At 42.8% G+C, this 16,380-nt stretch overlaps 2 protein-coding genes across 3 annotated transcripts in view; one reads left to right on the top strand and one right to left on the bottom strand.

The window, feature by feature from the left end:
* Positions 1 to 7,835: 7,835 nt before the first annotated feature.
* Positions 7,836 to 10,101, bottom strand: FBXO48 (F-box protein 48). Its single transcript, XM_041476897.1, has 2 exons — positions 9,670 to 10,101; positions 7,836 to 8,335 (listed from the first exon to the last, which is right to left on the bottom strand). The coding sequence occupies exons 1-2, from the start codon at positions 9,937 to 9,939 to the stop codon at positions 8,174 to 8,176; spliced, it is 432 nt and encodes a 143-aa protein (XP_041332831.1). The 5' UTR covers positions 9,940 to 10,101; the 3' UTR covers positions 7,836 to 8,173.
* APLF (aprataxin and PNKP like factor) overlaps positions 10,101 to 16,380 on the top strand; it is a 26,903-nt gene continuing 20,623 nt past the window's right edge. Inside the window, exons 1-3 of one of the 2 annotated variants that reach the window (XM_041476894.1) lie at positions 10,101 to 10,257; positions 11,634 to 11,776; positions 12,443 to 12,569. In XM_041476894.1, coding sequence (XP_041332828.1) covers positions 11,684 to 11,776; positions 12,443 to 12,569 — 220 coding nt within the window. In that variant the 5' untranslated portion in view covers positions 10,101 to 10,257; positions 11,634 to 11,683. Of the gene's footprint in view, positions 10,258 to 10,355; positions 11,096 to 11,633; positions 11,777 to 12,442; positions 12,570 to 16,380 lie in introns of those variants that run through there. The other variant, XM_041476893.1, reaches the window with a different exon arrangement.

Here is a 16,380-nt window from a genome sequence, read left to right as displayed (position 1 = left end):
TTAATGTCAGACTGTGCATGTAGGCTGTTCCTGGTACAGACTGATGTTTGAGTGAAGGAGACTTCAAAATCTTTAAAACTCTGTTCATAAATCTAATAAGGTACCTTATACTTAAGAATTCTTATTGGGATCTCTTCCATCTAAAAATAAATGCAGAGCTAAAGCTTCTCTCCAGTTGTGCTTAATTACACCTGTAGCCGAGCTAATGAGCCTGAAGCCCTGTTGCCTTGCTTTACTTATCCCAAAGAAAACACAGCCTTGCAGGAGCAGCAGGCTGAGACACTGCATCATCATGTCCACTTCCTCTGGCCAGCAGAAATCAGCTTCTGGCAGGCATTTCCTGTCTCTCACGCAACCTATCGGGATCGTTGAAGTCTGATGTGTCATTCTGAGGAAGGAAGACTCATGGTAAAAAGACCCACTTTTTGCTCAGCCTGCTTTCATGATAATTTCTGCTTATTTTTGCTTTTAGAGCTCGCTAACCCAAAAATACCCAAGGGCACAGGAAAAGAGAAAAAAAAACCACCCCACACAACCAAATAACAGAAATTTGTCCAGCTTACTAAAGGAGGGACGTAACTGCCAAAATTTAACAAAAATTAAAATGTTTTACCAGTCCATGATCTTATAATTTTAAACTTGTGCCCAGTCCAAGGGTATGGCTGTCTACCTATAAATGGTGTTTTCTCAAGCAGAGGATGATAGTCAGTGTATTTATGGGAGAGCTCTTATGTTTGTACCATCCTATATTGGGGTCTGTAATCGCATAGCTAGTGCTTCAGAAGACACATTCCAAGGGTTTGTAGGTGCCTCTGCTTCTTGGCAGCAGTGAGAAGATCTTGTCCAAGGAAATTCAGAATTAAAAAGCAACTACATGTCTATCAGAGATGATAATGCCAGCCCAGTAACTCAGAAGGCATGGAAGAGGCACAGATCCTGAATACTGGCACAAAGAAGAGAGAGACAGCTTTGTGAAAGGAACTACCAAACAAAAGGGAGGAAACAGAAGAGCAGACCTACGTGTGTCATGCTTCCTCTAACTTTTGCCCTCTAACTATTTAAATCACATTTAACTATTTTACCACACTCTCAGCAATTACTACATTAGCATCGGTTTCTACTCTAACTTTCGCCCTCTAACTATTTAAATCACACTTTTACCACACTCTCAGCAATTACTACATTAGCATCGGTTTCTTTTTTACTTATAAGAAAGACCTAGTCTAAAGGACAGCAAAATAAACAAACCATTGTAGATAAGGATTGTATTTATTATCTTCACTTACTGGATGACTTGTAAAATATAACCTCATATAAATATCCTCTTAAGTTCATGTTTGTCTTGCCACAACTTGCACTGAGCAATTTTCCCTCCCCTGGAACACTACCTATGTACTTACTACAGTCAGAGTCAGATTTTTGGGAATGTTGCCTAACCATGCACCCATAAAAACACCCACACAGACACAGCACTCCTGCTTCCATTTTAAAATGAAGTTTAAAAGAAAATGGTATGAAGCAAACCACAAACACAGATGCTGAAAAAATAATAACCCCAGCAAGGTTTCAGCTTGAGTCAGTGTTAGTACTTCTTATAATCCAACAGAAAACACATAGGAATGTCGTTTGGACTTAATATGTCTCTAGCATTTTTTTCAAAGAGCTGTTTACTTTCCCTGCCCCACAGCTTTCTTCTGAAGGGTAAGGTGATATAACTTTCTTGATGAGTGTAGTTATTTTGGTGCTTTTCTTTGCAGTGTGCTGTCTTTGCTTTTTATTTGAAAGAACAGTTAACAGAAAATGTGAAATGTCTACTGAAAATGTGTTTTAGTAATAGAACTAACTAGTTTACTTCATAATATTTAATCAAAGTTGTTTCATAAAGACAAAAAAAACCTCATTAAGGCCTCTGAGGTATCTAACGTGTACTGTCAAACCTCTCTTATAGAAAAGTTTTATTTTTCGTATCTTCTCACAATATTACATAGAACTCTTCAATGCAGTAGTACCTCTTCTGTCTTTGGCTTGGAGTTCACTTTACTATAAACATTAAATACCTATTTTCCCCCCCTAATTTTTCTCAAATATTTGAGAAGTTAAGTTCAAACTACTTGCTTCACAGGGCTCTTGGTAAGTGCTTTTCACTGTCTGAAGTGTTCCTCCATTTGTTCTGAGTTCAAGCTTCGGCAACACTGAAATCCAGAAAAAAATTCCCTAAACAATCTTTTTGGTGAGGGCCAGAAACATTTAAGTAGGGTGGGAGTTTTTGGGAGAGGGCAGGGGGGTGGGAATGGGTTGGGTTTTTTGGTTGTTCTTTCTCTCTTTGTATCTTTTGAAACTGTAAGAGACTATAGGAGGAATTTGAAAAGGGAAAATAAGTAGGTAAGAGTCCTCTGCAGGTTGTTGGTATTTCTGTGGGTGCCTTCAGTTTGTGTTTTGAAAAGTGTAGATAACTTTTGTTTGAGTTGTGATCTTCTCGTTGATGTATAGAACTTCTTCTATGCTCAAGGTGAACTCTGACTGAAAACGAAGTTCTTCTTTTGTTGTTACTCATCAGACTTCTTGAAATAGAACTTCTTTATTTGGCTTCAAAATAAGCTTGGGACGGGGGTTTTGATTAGAACATAGCACTTCCTGCTTTGCATTTAGAACCAAAACTGTGGCTTTCCATACTTTGTTTCTGGTTCTTGTAGATTGCTTAATTTTTTTTTCCTTCCAGTGCAGTGAAAGGGAGACTTAGACTGTATGAAGAGTGAATAAAATGCTGCTTTTCATGCTTCATTGGCCTTCCATGTTAAATTTTATGGGCAACATTAAAACTCTTTGCTTTCCTGCATGGACTCTGCCTTTGTTTTAAGATGACAATGTCTTTCCCTCCTTTTCTTCAACTCATTAAAAGGTGACTGAGCAGGAGGGAGGAAAATAATAAAAGGGAAATGCTGATAAACTGGATGGAATTTTGCTTCTGGCACTTGAAAGGGAGAGAGATGATGTTAGTATTATTTAAAATTTGCCTTCAGTATGTTTTTCACCACAATTCTGAATATTAATAAACTGGAGTGATCAAGGGAGAGGAAAGAGACCTGGGGATTGATTAGTTTAATTAAAAAAATCCCAAACAACTAGACACCCTAATCTTCCTACATCCTCAAACTCTGATATAAAAAGACATAAAAATACTCTTGGCATATTGCCATTAGCCTCTCTCTCTATCAAATATACTAGAACAGCCTATTGCAGACTAATAGAGTATCAATTATGTAAATCAATGTATGATCAGTCTTTTCATGTACCTGCTTCCATATTGTAAGGAAACGTCTGAAAACCCTTTCTTAGTCAGCAAATTATATAAAAAAAAAATCAAGAAACCATGTCTTCTGTCCTCCATTGCTTCTGCTTTATGTGTATGTAATTTGCTGTGTTTCCCAAGTACATGATGGGTAAAGTACAGTAACAAAATCGATGCACATGTGTGAGATATTTTTGAACAATAGGAAGAGTTATTTAGATCAGGCTTTTAACACTCTTATGTAGCTTTTTTCTAAAAGGAAGTATTTAATTATTCTAGCATACGACTGGTAAAATAAGACTGGTTTGTTGGTTTGGGTTTCTCTTAATTAATATTTTTACAGTAAAGAAATGGTTTATTTCCCAAGTTACATCTTCAATTTTCCCTTTCTTCTCTTCTGCCCTCCCCCATATCCTTCTTCTTATAACTATTTTGACCTAAACATCCTAAAAGACAGCTTCTATTTCTGCTTTTAGGCATCATAGAGTGGATCTTGGATGAGAAAACATAAATGCCTAGTGTCATTTCAGAATTGCTACAACATACCATGTGTTCTTTAGTCACACCCTTAAAACAGTAAAAACTTCCTCTCTCCTCCTCATACTTGTGGGCTGTACATAGATATGTGGCTCCTTTATGGGTATTGGGTTTTGAGCAGGTCCCTGGTGTTGTTATCTCTAAGTACACACATCGATGAGCTGCATGTTAAAATTACTGTAAAGAGCAGTGTAACTTAGTGAAACAAATTGTCTGCAGACCAGTGATGTTCAAAAATAAAGGTGCATTAGAAAAGCCAGTTTAGTCTGGTCAGCCACACTGGGTGATTTTTGGCATGTTTTTTGTCATTGGCTATGCTGTTAAAGGGCTATATAGTGTACCTGGTGAAACCTACGTGTTAGGATATCCCACATATATTTGTTCAGTGCCCTTGTTCTTTAGCAATGTGATGGAAAAGTAGTGGAAACTATTGAAAATATTCCTTCAATGGAACAGACAAGCAAAGCTCTTATGGGGTATTGTAATGTTTCATTTATTAGTCGCTAGATACTGCTGCAAAAAAAAAACAAACAACTTTGTCTTTTAAAGCTCTTATGGGGTATTGTAATATTTCATTTGTTGGTTGCTAGATACTGCTGCAAAAAAAACCAACAACTTTGTCTTTCTCAACTTTTCCTTTTTCCCATATAAGGTTTAAAGACTTAAGGTGGCTGGTTTATTTTACTGAATAATTAATATATAATACTGAATATTTTACTGTTCCCAGCTTGCTCAACCTATACCTTCAGTTGAAGTCTTCAAGCTGAATCATCCAATAGGCAGCTGAGAGCAGCTTTTTGTTTTGGCATTCTGAGACCATGGAAATGTTTAAAAACCAATATTTGGTGCTATTACCTCATGGCTACTGGTGTCCTGTGGCATCTGGAGAAGCCTTTGTGTATAGCTCTGGTATCTCAGCAACAAAACAGCCCATGCAGTCAGCACCCCTGGACTGGCAAACAGCAGATCCTTTGCCCCTTAAGGTTTTTAAAGTTTTTAAAAATGCAGCTTTAACAATATTTTTAAACATGAGTCAAAACCAGCCAATGTTGTACCTAATTTGTGTGCTCTAGCAGGCTGGATTTTATTCCCCTCTGGCTTTGTAAATCCATAGTTGCTGGGCATGGGTTGGCAGTGCTGGACAGGGTGATTCTGAGGAGCTGGGGGAGACTGCAGCAAACTGTGCCAGTACATAGAATTATCCTCTTGGGTTTCATCTTGGTAGATCCTCCAGGATCTCTGAGTTTGCAGTCCATCACCTCCCTCCTTCCCTTTCAACCCACAATTGTAGCTTGGGTTTTTTGGTTTACCAGAATAGCAGAAGTGGGTTTAGCCCTTCATACTGAGGCCTCAACCCCTCCCACCCCGCTACACTCAATTCTTAGCGTTGTGCTGATCAGAAGATGCTGCTGACTTAAGGGGTTAAATGCAGCAGGTGATTTCTTCTGTGGTTTTGGAGATGGACTTTTCTGAACAAGCAATAGGGTGAAAAACAACTGCCAAGTGTCAACGTGCTCTTGGGAAGCCAATATACCTCATCCCAAGTTCACTTGGAGGGAAAATAAAAAAATAACACCACCATCACCTAAGTCCTCTCAGCTGTATGCTTTTATTGTCTTCCCGTCAGCTCTGGTGGGCTGAAATATCTGATCACAGTCCTGAGCTCAACTGTTCTGCCTTCAGTTGGGATAACTTTGTCACTTGGTACCATCCAAAGATGATCAGGATAAACACATGACTATTGGCCTATTGGCAGAAACACTTGACAAAATTCACCTTGAAATTTGAGTGGTCTGATTAAAAGTCTGTGGTGATCAAATATCTCGTGCATACTTTTTCATTTAGTCAGTTAATGGTGATGGCCCAAAGCCACATCCTGCACCATGATGAAATAAAACCACACTGCCAGCTAGTCACTTCAAAAATGGATTACTGCAGCAATGAGTAGCTGCAAAGAAAGTTCTAACACCAACAGGTGTTATTAAAAACACCACAGGTGGTTTTTGGAGATGTAGAAATAAAATGTTGACCTGGTGGGCCCTCCAGCTGAGCTTCAGTGCTGGTCTTTTTGATATCCAGCTGTGCAGCACCTCACAGGGTTTCGTGCAGGAGGGAAGCCTCTTTTTCTCATAGAAGCCTGGCTGGTTTAAGGCTTTGTTGCATAGTTGAGTAGTGTGGGCAGAAAACATTTGCAAACAGCTCTGCACACAAAAACTTCACGTGCTTTCTCTAAAGGGCTCTGTATCCTAGGAAAACCAGGTGGGTAGGATGGTGAATGGCAGGAAGGCCAGGTGATGCCTTATGAAGGCTGACCTAGAACAGAGACTAGATGGAGCTAAAGAATAAAGGAGGTATTTATTACAAGGCCTCAATGGATTCACCTTGGGCAGCACAAGAGCCCAGCCAGGGCTACACCCAAGATGAACCCAAAATGGTCACAAAAAGGACAAGTGGTCACAGGGTCTCATAATTTTGTAAGTTCTGGTCCATTAGCATATTGGAGCTAATTGTCCAATTATAGCTTTAGGTTATGAAGTCCCATATTTGTTTTTCTCTCTTCAGTCCACTGTTCTTTATGCTCTTGGGCCTGAAATTTGGATCATTTGTCCTTGGTCCCCAGCTAGAGAAGGAATTGTTTTGTCTACCTGTTCTGTGAAGAGAGCTTACCATCCCCTAATATGAAGCTCAGAAGTACACTCTAAAGCAGTACAGAATCCGAAAAATAGAAAAGCTAAAACCTGAGGCATCACAGGTGGAAAGCCTAGGTGATGGACACCTCGGGCACCTTTCTGCAGCTGCCACCTTCCAAGTGACAGGGGCATAAAAACGGCATGAGAATGGAAGTTCAGAGGGGTTTGCAGAAGTAGAACTTTGCACTTCAGCAAAAACATGTGGGTAAGAGGTAAGCTCTGGAGCAGAAAAAGGGTTTCACCAGCCAAGGTGTGAGGGTAGCTAATGCGTGCCCCAGGTGGTGTGAGCTTTACATGTGTGGTTTCTGCTGCTGAGCATGCTCTCTGGGGAAGGACACCCACATATGAGTGCTAATTCAGGCATTGGTACAATCTTCCTATTTCTGGCATTTCAGTGGCTTTTGTTGGCAGGCAGAAGGGGCAAGAGATGAGCTCAAACCAGGTGGTGCAAGGAGTGCACCACTGGATGCTGCTGGGATGTCTTTAAAGGGAAGGGAACACATCCATCCTGCAGCAGAGATGGGAGGCTGAGTAGATGCTGCAGGGGCAGAGAGTAGAACAGATGTAATGAAATCTCCAGGGGGAATTAAAACCGTTAAAGGAAGGAGTCAGAGTAGGGAGAGAAAGAAAAGTTTGTTTTTATGTGGATTTGTACTTAAATACTTTTTTTTCCTCAGTCATAGATTTTTCACAAGAAACATACACCACTGTTACTCCAGCTTTAAAGATGCAGGCCTTGTGTAGTTGCATAGCTGCATGTTTAATTACTTGTTTGTAAAAGGCACAGCCACCTGATCTGAACAGAGGCAGAGACACAGCAGATACTGGGGACTCTTAATGCTCATTCGAGAACAGGGAAAAGCTACAGCTAAGTGCACCGTGAAGTAACTGTTTTAGGATTCAAACCTAATATTATTCTGTATACAAACTGTATCCTGAGACAAATACACGAGAACTTACAGCATAAGTAAGAAAAGAAAAGAGCAGTAATAGGGGATAAATGTCAGGGAGTTACAGACTGGAGGTAACAGAGAAGGCTGGATGAGAAAGGTGAGGGACTAGATCCATTATTGTGCAGTTTCCCTATGTTATGATTAAAAAAATTGGGCAGTTTTGAGGTGATGAGAATGTACTGTTAGTATTGTTTTCTTCTTGATTATCTTAGATGTGCTTTTTGCACTTCTAGCTCTCTTAGGGTAACGGAGTGATGCTGCCCAGAGGATTCTTTCCGGTGTCTGGATCTGTCCCTTGCCCAGCCTTCCGTTGTGGGCTCTCATGTGCTACTGATACATTTCATGTCAAAAGATCAAACACACCTTGGGGGTTTTTGGGGGTTGGTTTTTTTTTGTTTTTTTAATATAAAAATCATCTCTTCCAAAACAAAAAGTGCAAACTGAAATTATAATCAGCATATTTTTGACAGTGCAGTAGAACATTACATTTATAAATATAAATTACAACTAAATATTTAGTTGCCTTTAGAATTTTACATAAAATTAATACAGTAAAATGCAAATTTAAAAATACATACATACATTTTTTTTTATAAGTTTTCATAATAAATTCATAATGAGCTCAAAATCAGTTTCACAACTGCTGAACAGTGTGTCTGCTATTGGTAAAAGCTGTCTGAGTTGCAAGAATCAGCACTGGTTTATCATCTCTCAAGTTCTGCTTCCAAGATTTCTCCCCACGTGTCGACATCCATTGGATACATGCTTTTCTCTGGCAAACTGAATTGTGAAGGAATGTTGCTGTATTTCCCACTAAGCCATTCTTGCTTCACTTTGCTTTTCCAGTAGTTTCTCAACAATGTAATCTGGTGGAAAAACATATAGTCAGATCTCAGAAAGGAACCAATTTAAACTGCATTCAATATAATAAGTTTACACTAGAGGAGTAGGGCTAGAAAAGGGATTTGGAATGTGCTTTTGGATACCTAGACTTTAAGTCCAGGAAGGTGAAATGCTGCCGAGAAGCAGAACATGTTCTACTTCCAACTTTTCTGTTCCAGCCTCAGTTCTTTGGTGGTCAAGATGAAAAACCCAAACCAGGAATTTGTCTTACTCCTTAAAAAAGGCGCCTTCCACTTTCTATTTAGGTTGTGACCTTTCTTTTGTTGGGAGACTGTCTGGGTTCCTCTCTTCTGCCAGCCTTTAAGGACAAGAAAATGTAGACTTGGTGTGTTTGTAGCTTCTATTTCAAATGCCCTCCAGATAAAACAGACAGTCAGTGCAGGGAGTTCTGGAAATTGCTGTGCAAGGGTAGCAAGACCTATACACTGAAAGGGTAACCACTATCTGCTCATGTCTGTGTCTCACATTGCAGAAACTTTACTGAAATGTCAGAGTCCAGTGGCTGCTTTTGTTTCTTTTGCTGCTGGTTCTCTCTCTTCACCCCTCCAGTGCTCTCAAACACACCAGCTAAACTAAGGTGAGAGATTACCCTATAGCAGGCCCAGAGTAACCTGTGGAACCAGCTACCCGGTCTACCTGATCAGGTCCTGATCTATCTCAACTTCCAGGCTGGATTCAACAGTGAGAGATCATTTGGCAGGTTCTGGAGCTGAACCTGCTGCAAACTGCTCAGAGCAGTCTGTGTGTGGGGAGTTTTTCTAAACAGTTTATAAAAGCTCCTGCTCATTTCCTTTCCTATTCCCCATTTTTTTTTTTCCTCCTGAATGTGTCACTTGAGGTATATTGAGACAGCACTATCCAGGATGATTTTTCAGGAAGTCATTCCTAACCAGCAGATCTGTTTCCACAAAACAGAACAGGAGAGCACACACTGCCTTATCGGAGTTCTGTTACCCAGTTCCTGCCGGCCCCATCTGCGGGAACTTTGTCCCGTGTCAGGGCTGGTGTATGACGAAGGTCAGCGCTGAGGCTGGGCGGGGCAGCAGGAGGACTTATGCCGAGCCGGACAGGTTGTGTCCCGGGTAGGAAAAGGGACAGCCTTGCTTTATCTCCCAGTGCATTTTACCAGATGTCCCTCTGCCGGGATGCTCTAGCGAGCCACGCTGTCACCGCAGCCGACCCCGCACAACCCTGGGATGGGTGCGACAGGCTGATGTCATTTCCTTGTATTTTCTATTGGCCCTCAGCATTCTCGTTTATGTCACTGACGGTGTTCAGCCGCTGGAGGTGGATTTACCTTCCAGGAATAGCCGTTCCCTCGGTCGCAGTCGATCTCCCGCTGGCAGACGGCGCGCACGGCCAGGCAGTGGTGCCGCCACAGCCGCTCGTTGCTCTCGATGACGCGGTGCCAGCCCTTGCACGTCACGGACGCGTGGCACAGGCTCTCGACATCCAGCCCGCTGAAAATCCGGGAGGTGATCTCGGGAGGAAGGGCAGACACGAAGTCACCCAGTCCTCCTCTTCCTCCCTCGGCGCTGTCCCGGCCGGCGGCGCGCTCCGCGTCCATCCCCGCGGCCTCGGGGTGGGGAGGCGTCACTGCGGCCTCTCTGTGTGCGGCCGGCCGCCGCCGGCAGCGCTGCGAGCTGGCTGCCTGCCTGCCGCCATGTCCCCGTCGCCCGCCCGCCGCGGGTGTGCGCGTGGAGCGCTGCTTTCGGGGCGAATCTCCGCAGTTTCGGCACCGCGGAGGCGGCGCCGCCGCACGGCCCGGGGAAGCCGCGCGTCACGGGGCGGCCGCGCGTCATCAGGCGGCGGCGGCGGCGGCTCCTGCCGGGCTCGGCACCTCCTCCGTCCCTGTCCCTGTCCCGGCGGCTCCGGCAACCCCGAGGTGAGGCCGGGCCAGCCCCGCAGAGCCGCGGGCCCGAGGGGGCGACCCCCGCTCCCGTCCATGTCTTGGTTCGTGTCCGCAGCCGCGGGGTTCGAGGGGGAGCGCTGTAGCCCCGAGAGTGGAAAGGGCAGGGAAAGCTCGGCTCCAGCGGAGGGCAGCGAGGATGATTGGGAGAGTGGAGCATCTCTCGTAGGAGCAAAGGCTGCGGGAGCTGGGCCTGATCGGCTTCGAGAAGAGACAGCTGAGAGGGGACCTCAGTAATGAGTATAAGTATCTAAGAGAAGAGTGCCAGAAGTATGGACCAGGTTGTGCCCACTGTTTCAGAACTATAGGACAGGAGGCAATGGGCAGAAGCTGATTCACAGAAGTTCCCCCTGACTATAAGGAAGAAGTTCTTTACTGTGCCTGGCTGCACATGGAACAGATTGCCGAGAGAGGCTGAGGAGTGTCCCTCAGTGAGGATATTCCAGAACCATCTGGACACCATCCATGTGTTCTGGGATGACCCTTCTTGAGCAGGGAGCTGGGGCCAGATGACTCCCTGTGGTCCCATTGAACCTCACCCATCCTGGGGTTTTGTGAGCCCCTGCGGAGCTGAAGGGCTGAGGGCCGAGCTTAGCCTTTGGTGTTTCTCTTCACAGGGCCACAAAGAGCAAGCTCAGCTGGTCAGCGTGCGGTCTCTGCAGTACAGAAAGTTCTGGAAGGGTTGGCAGAGACTCCCCAGTGCTCTGTGCAGGGAATACTGCAGCAATTATGACTTGTTTTTCCCTGATTATTTGTGCTGGTGAATTGAGTAGTGGAAAGGCAATGTGTTGAAGGAAAAACAATTGCACTTTGGGTGAGCTTTCATAACCTAAAAAGCTTTTTAGATGTTGTGGCTCTGAACTGAGGCTTTTGAAACTAGCACCTGCGAATCCAGTGTCACCTCAGTGCTGCAGGCTTGTAGCCTGTAGTGAGGACTTGCTGGGAAGTGCTTGATTCATTGGGCATCTTAAAATTGTTGCCTGACTTTTAGGATAGGATCAGATTTTTTGGGGTTGTGCAGATTTACCATAAAGCAAATTCTAAGATGCAGTTTCGGCTTTCTCAAAGTTTTGTCATGGCAGCAACCAGTGTTAATTAGGTACTTAAGCCCCAAAACACCACAGTTGTGGTCAGCAGTTATTAGAGAGTCTTTTGTTCAAAACCCTTCAGGTGTGAGGTAAAAGGAAGATGCATTTATTTCCTCTGTAAGCTGATGTTAAGAGGATGTTGACAATCAGTTTCAAACTGCATTTGTTAATGGCAAACATTCAGACCAACTTTTGTGTTTGAGTCAAAAGCGCGTGTTTATATTTGTAGTGTGTGAGTAGATCAAATTGATTTTGTTTTGTCAGAAAAACATCAGGAGGCTGATGCAGAAGCACCAACTGTTCATGCTGTTGAGATGTCCTGTATTCCATTGTTAATTGAATGTTCCAGCTCTGAGGTACAGGGAGCTGCAGAAACAAGGAATAATGATGCTAACTCCAGCTTTTTGGTGGGTGTTTAAGTTTTTAAAGAAGTTTAATATTTGTAAGCATGTATTGAAAGTTAAGGAGGTGTTATGTTCTCTATACAAATGAAATGTCAGCCTTTGCTGTAGTTGAGGTCCCTGGGGTGGACTGGCTCAGGAAATTCAAAATGATAGTGTTGTTTTCAGTAAATAATGAATGTGACTTTGGTGTATTTGCATTGTTTTTACAGAGATTTAGAGTCTGGTTACTTTCTGGAGAAATAAACTGTAGGAATGCAAAAAAGACTTTTATGTTTGAAGGGTTTTGGGGGTTTTTTTTCTTGGACAAGTAGGCTTTTGTTAAACTTGCTCTTTCTGTTATATCTCTGTAGGGAAACTAGAGCAAGGTGGTGGTAAAGCTCTTCAATGAATCTTTCAGTTTGTAGCCTTTTACATATTTATTCTAAATATCTAAGAAGTTCTGTTTTATTTTGTTTTGTTTTTGCTGAATGAAGGTTCCAATAAATGTTGTTTTTCTGAGTGGGTGGAAACTCAAAAAAAAGTAAAATATTTGAGCAATGGTCCCCATAGAAAAAGTAGGTTGTTACCCAGACTGCTTTTGAAGGGCATAACTGAGTACAAGCTGTGGTCTAGTTTCCCCCCATTCTTCTGTAACTGGATAAAGGCACTGAACAGTAAATGTTCTTTCAGGTTCCTCTTTCTGATGGTGATGAAAGCAAAGAGTCAAAATCTGTTCAAAAAAAGAGAGTGCTTCCATCTTGGATGCTGGAAGGAGATCTTGTGGTGCAGAGGGTTTCCAGGCCTGTTATGACAGGAGGTAGGTTTGCAGTGTGATAATGATTGCATTCTGATATGCATTTCTGTGCTTTGATATAATTTTTTAAATTATAATGGTGGTGGTAGGAAGTATTAATTTACTACTTCTCTTTCCATGCTCTGTGTGTGACTGACAAAACTTCTGTTATCTCCTTTGTCATCAGTCCTATGGGAGTGATAGAGCTCTTTTTCATCACTTAATTTTCTTTCTGTTCTTTTTGTTTTTTGCCAGATAATAAACTTTGTGCAAACTGTTGGATGTTCAGGAGCCCTTTCCTATAAACTTGCCTATTTTGTATGTAAATTCTAACTAGTTTCTGTCTCTTTAATTCCTAACGTTCTCTACACCTAAGTCACTGATGTTTTGCCCTTCTAAATTTACATTGTTAATTTCACAGGTTTTGAAGGCAGAAGGGTTTGGGTGGTGTTGCATGTTAGATTTTTAATCGTTATTGAATCAAACTTGGTTATTTAGACCAAAATTAATTCCTAGGAGGAGCAGTTCATGACAGTTGATAGATTCTTACCAACTTAAGGCTAAAATAGTGTTGCATTCCCTCCTGTTCTTGTGGGAAAAGAAATTGCTGGATGTGTCATGTGCTGCTGCTGCTGTCTATCAGCAGTGGCAGCAGCAGAAGGCTGTGCTCAGTCATTGTCAGTGGGACACACAAGGTGCCTGTGCATTGGCACAAGCTCAAGAAGGCTTTCTAACCTGTCTGCCTTTGGTCCTGGGAGCTTCTAAAACTGCCATTAGACAAACTTTCTACGTGGCATTTATTGCCCTTGTGACTTTTCTTGGTGGAACAGGAGGGCCAAAGAAGTGAGAGGGGGAAAGTATTTCTGTCATTCCCTGTGCTGAACACAGCACACCCCACCCTGTTTGCCCTTCTGTGGGGAGGTGTGAAGTGGTTTGGGTGCAGACTTGAGTTTCCTTTGCTGGTCAGTCCCAGTGTATGAACTGTGGCTGGTGAGTGTGTGTCTGCTCCCCTGTGTGCAGCAGCTCTACTCTAGTGACTCTTTCCAGCTGCTGCTTCTGCTGAGATGCTGTTGGGGATTTGGCTCTAAATATCCAAGCAGGACTGCAGGAGTATGTTATGCAGTGTCTGGCCAGTTGCTTCTTCCTTCCTGTTGTAAATACAGGTGTCTCTGTGCACTGATGAGGGCAGCTGTGGCTTTAAACACCTCAGTCATGTGCCATCCACCACACTGCCTATGCTTTTCCTCAAAAGCTAGTTTGGAAAAAATTATAAGATGACAAAGAAAATCTGTGTTTCAGTATTTTTTTTTCTTTCATCTCGCTTCTAAATCTAGACTGTTCCCTCCTGCCATATTTATATAAAAATTGCATGGTGTTGAGTCCTGTACTGGTGTGATAGTTTTCTTATATTTGTGCTTTTGTTTTGTATTTTTGGGGGAGTGGGTTTTTTTTGTCTATTTGTTTGTTTCTCTGCCAGTACTTACAACTTTTGTTGTATGTCGGGGTCCGCTGTTATTTGTCTCTGCCCCGACACAGGAAAAGTGGTTCTGGGTGGCCGCCTTATCTTCAAAAGCTCTCTCCTTAAAGAAGAAAGGCCAAAAAACTTCACCATGTCATCAATCCAAGATCTCGTGATTTCGCCGAGTTTCTTTATGCTATCCTTTATTTTTTGTATATTTTCATGAATTGACTTTGAGTCATCAGAGAGATCATACAGCACATTCCCTCAAATTCTTGACATCCATGACCATGAACTAGCAACAGATAATCAATTGTCGCTCTGTTCTGTAGAGTTGCCTGTCTTACACTGTCCATGTCTTGCAACATGTCACTCAGTGCAAGAGAGACTGATTCAGCGTGTTTGCTCAGCCAACAACCCATGCGGTCCATTTGAGTCAAGGCCACCACCGAGGCTGTCTGAGGTGAGAAAATTGCTGTCGCAATTCTCCTTGCCTTGTCCCAAGTGTACACTTCATCGTTGCAATTCACATTATAGTGTTTCAAAGATCTTTTCTCTTTGCGTTTTTGCTCTCTCTGCCATTTTCAGTCTGGTGATAACATTGAAATCTTTCCAGTGCTGCATGGACCTCCCTTGGCATTTGAAGGAATGCCGTGCCAAATTCTGTCTCCACAAATCAAAAAGAATCCCCTCGGCAAATGCACTGGAACCTGGAGTGATCCTCTGGTTGTCATCGTAGTGTTTTTGCACAAAGCTGATGCATTTCTGTAAAACTCCGGATTTGAAGTGACATCGATGGTATTGTTTGTTTTTCTTGAAATTTCAAACTGCATGCACATGTCCATTGTCATGGATCCGAAAATCTTCAATTCCTGAGGTTCAGTAGAAGCCACAGGTAAAAGATGTGTAGATGTGTCCAAGCACACCACTCATTCACAGGATCTTTAATGACCTGCGAAATCTCAATTGCAGTGTGTCCTGGAATCGGCCATTCGCTCGCTGGCAACCCAATCATGCATGCCGAGTATGGTTTTCCTGGTCTAGAGTGTGTCAGGCAGATGCTGTCTAAATTTTCTGCCTGGGCTAAAACTTCCCAAACATTTCTCTCTGGCTGATCAGTGGGTAAATTTGCCCTGCTGTTCACAGCGATTGACAATGGAATTAAACACATGAGCATTGTGAAGCGTATAACTTCACCCTTGCGAACAAACATTACCGTCTTTTCACTCAAAATCTTTAAATTCCCCCAAAGTTTTTGCTTTTATTGTTCAGGTTCTTCTGAGTCATCTTTCGCAGTCTGGATCTCCTCCTCTGTTTGAGTGCTCGTCTCTCTGCTTCTGGAATCAGTGCTCTCTGGTCCTTGTGTTCGGAACGGTTTCATGTGCCGCACCGACACCCACTTTGGACCTTGCCCTGTGGAAACACAAGCGAAACCCTTGCCCCAAGTGATTAGTTTGAAGGGACCTTCTGTTTGTCCTGACTCTGGGTTTCTGATCAAAACCAAAGGATTCTCCCTTAGTTTTGCCTGTGAACTGTTCGAGAAATGTCTCAGGATTGGTGGATTGGGCTCTGAAGATGAACTATTTAGAAAATTCAACACATACAATGCTTAGTTCAATTTCATGTGTGTCATCGCCTCTGGTTCCCCTCTTTTCTGCCTATCTAGCAAAGATTTTAAAGTATGATGTGTTCTCTCAATGATTGCTTGACCTGTGGGTGAATATGGAGTACCATATGTATGTCTGACACCCCATCTTTTCAGGAATTTGTCAAGCACCCTGCCTGTATACGTTGGACCATTATCTGTTTTTATTTCTTGAGGCATGCCCAATGACGCGAATGCTTGCAGAAAATGTTGACAAGCATGATCTGCTGTTTCCCCTGCATGTGCTGAAGCAAAGACTGCTCCTGAAAGTGTATCTACCGAAACATGAACATTTTTGAGCTTCCCAAATGATGGATACTTAATGACGTCTGCTTGCCACAGTTGAAGACTTTGCAGTCCTCGTGGATTGACCGTTCCTGTGGAAGCTGGTGGCTGTACAAGTTGACAATCTGGACAAGCATTAATAATTTCCCTCGCCTGAGTTTTTGTGAGATGAAAAGATTCCATCAACGCTTGTGCATTCTGATGAAAAAATGCATGACTTAACTTTGCCTGCTCAAAAATGTCTGGAAGTGTTTGTGAAATGGGCATTGTGAATCTGTCTGCTTGAGCATTTTCTTCTGCTAAAAACCCTGGAAGTGTTGTGTGAGCTCTGATATGTGTGATAAAATACTCGTGCTCCCTACTTTCTAATAATGTTTTCATGCCTGACAGATATGAATATAAATCTTCATTGCTGGCCTCTTTCAAAAGTGAACCCTCCAATCGCC

Source organism: Pyrgilauda ruficollis, unplaced genomic scaffold (genome assembly GCF_017590135.1).
Source record: "Pyrgilauda ruficollis isolate IOZ18807 unplaced genomic scaffold, ASM1759013v1 scaffold4, whole genome shotgun sequence".
NCBI lineage: Eukaryota > Metazoa > Chordata > Aves > Passeriformes > Passeridae > Pyrgilauda > Pyrgilauda ruficollis.
Note: the sequence above shows the minus strand (reverse complement) of the source record. Positions and strands in the feature narration are given on the sequence as shown.

Coding starts and splice junctions, on each gene's coding strand:
- FBXO48 (XM_041476897.1), bottom strand. CDS start 9,939: ATGGACGCGGAGCGCGCCGCCGGCCGGGACAGCGCCGAGGGAGGAAGA. Junction 8,336..9,669: donor GGAACGGCTATTCCTGGAAG/GTAAATCCACCT, acceptor TTTTTCCACCAG/ATTACATTGTTGAGAAACTA.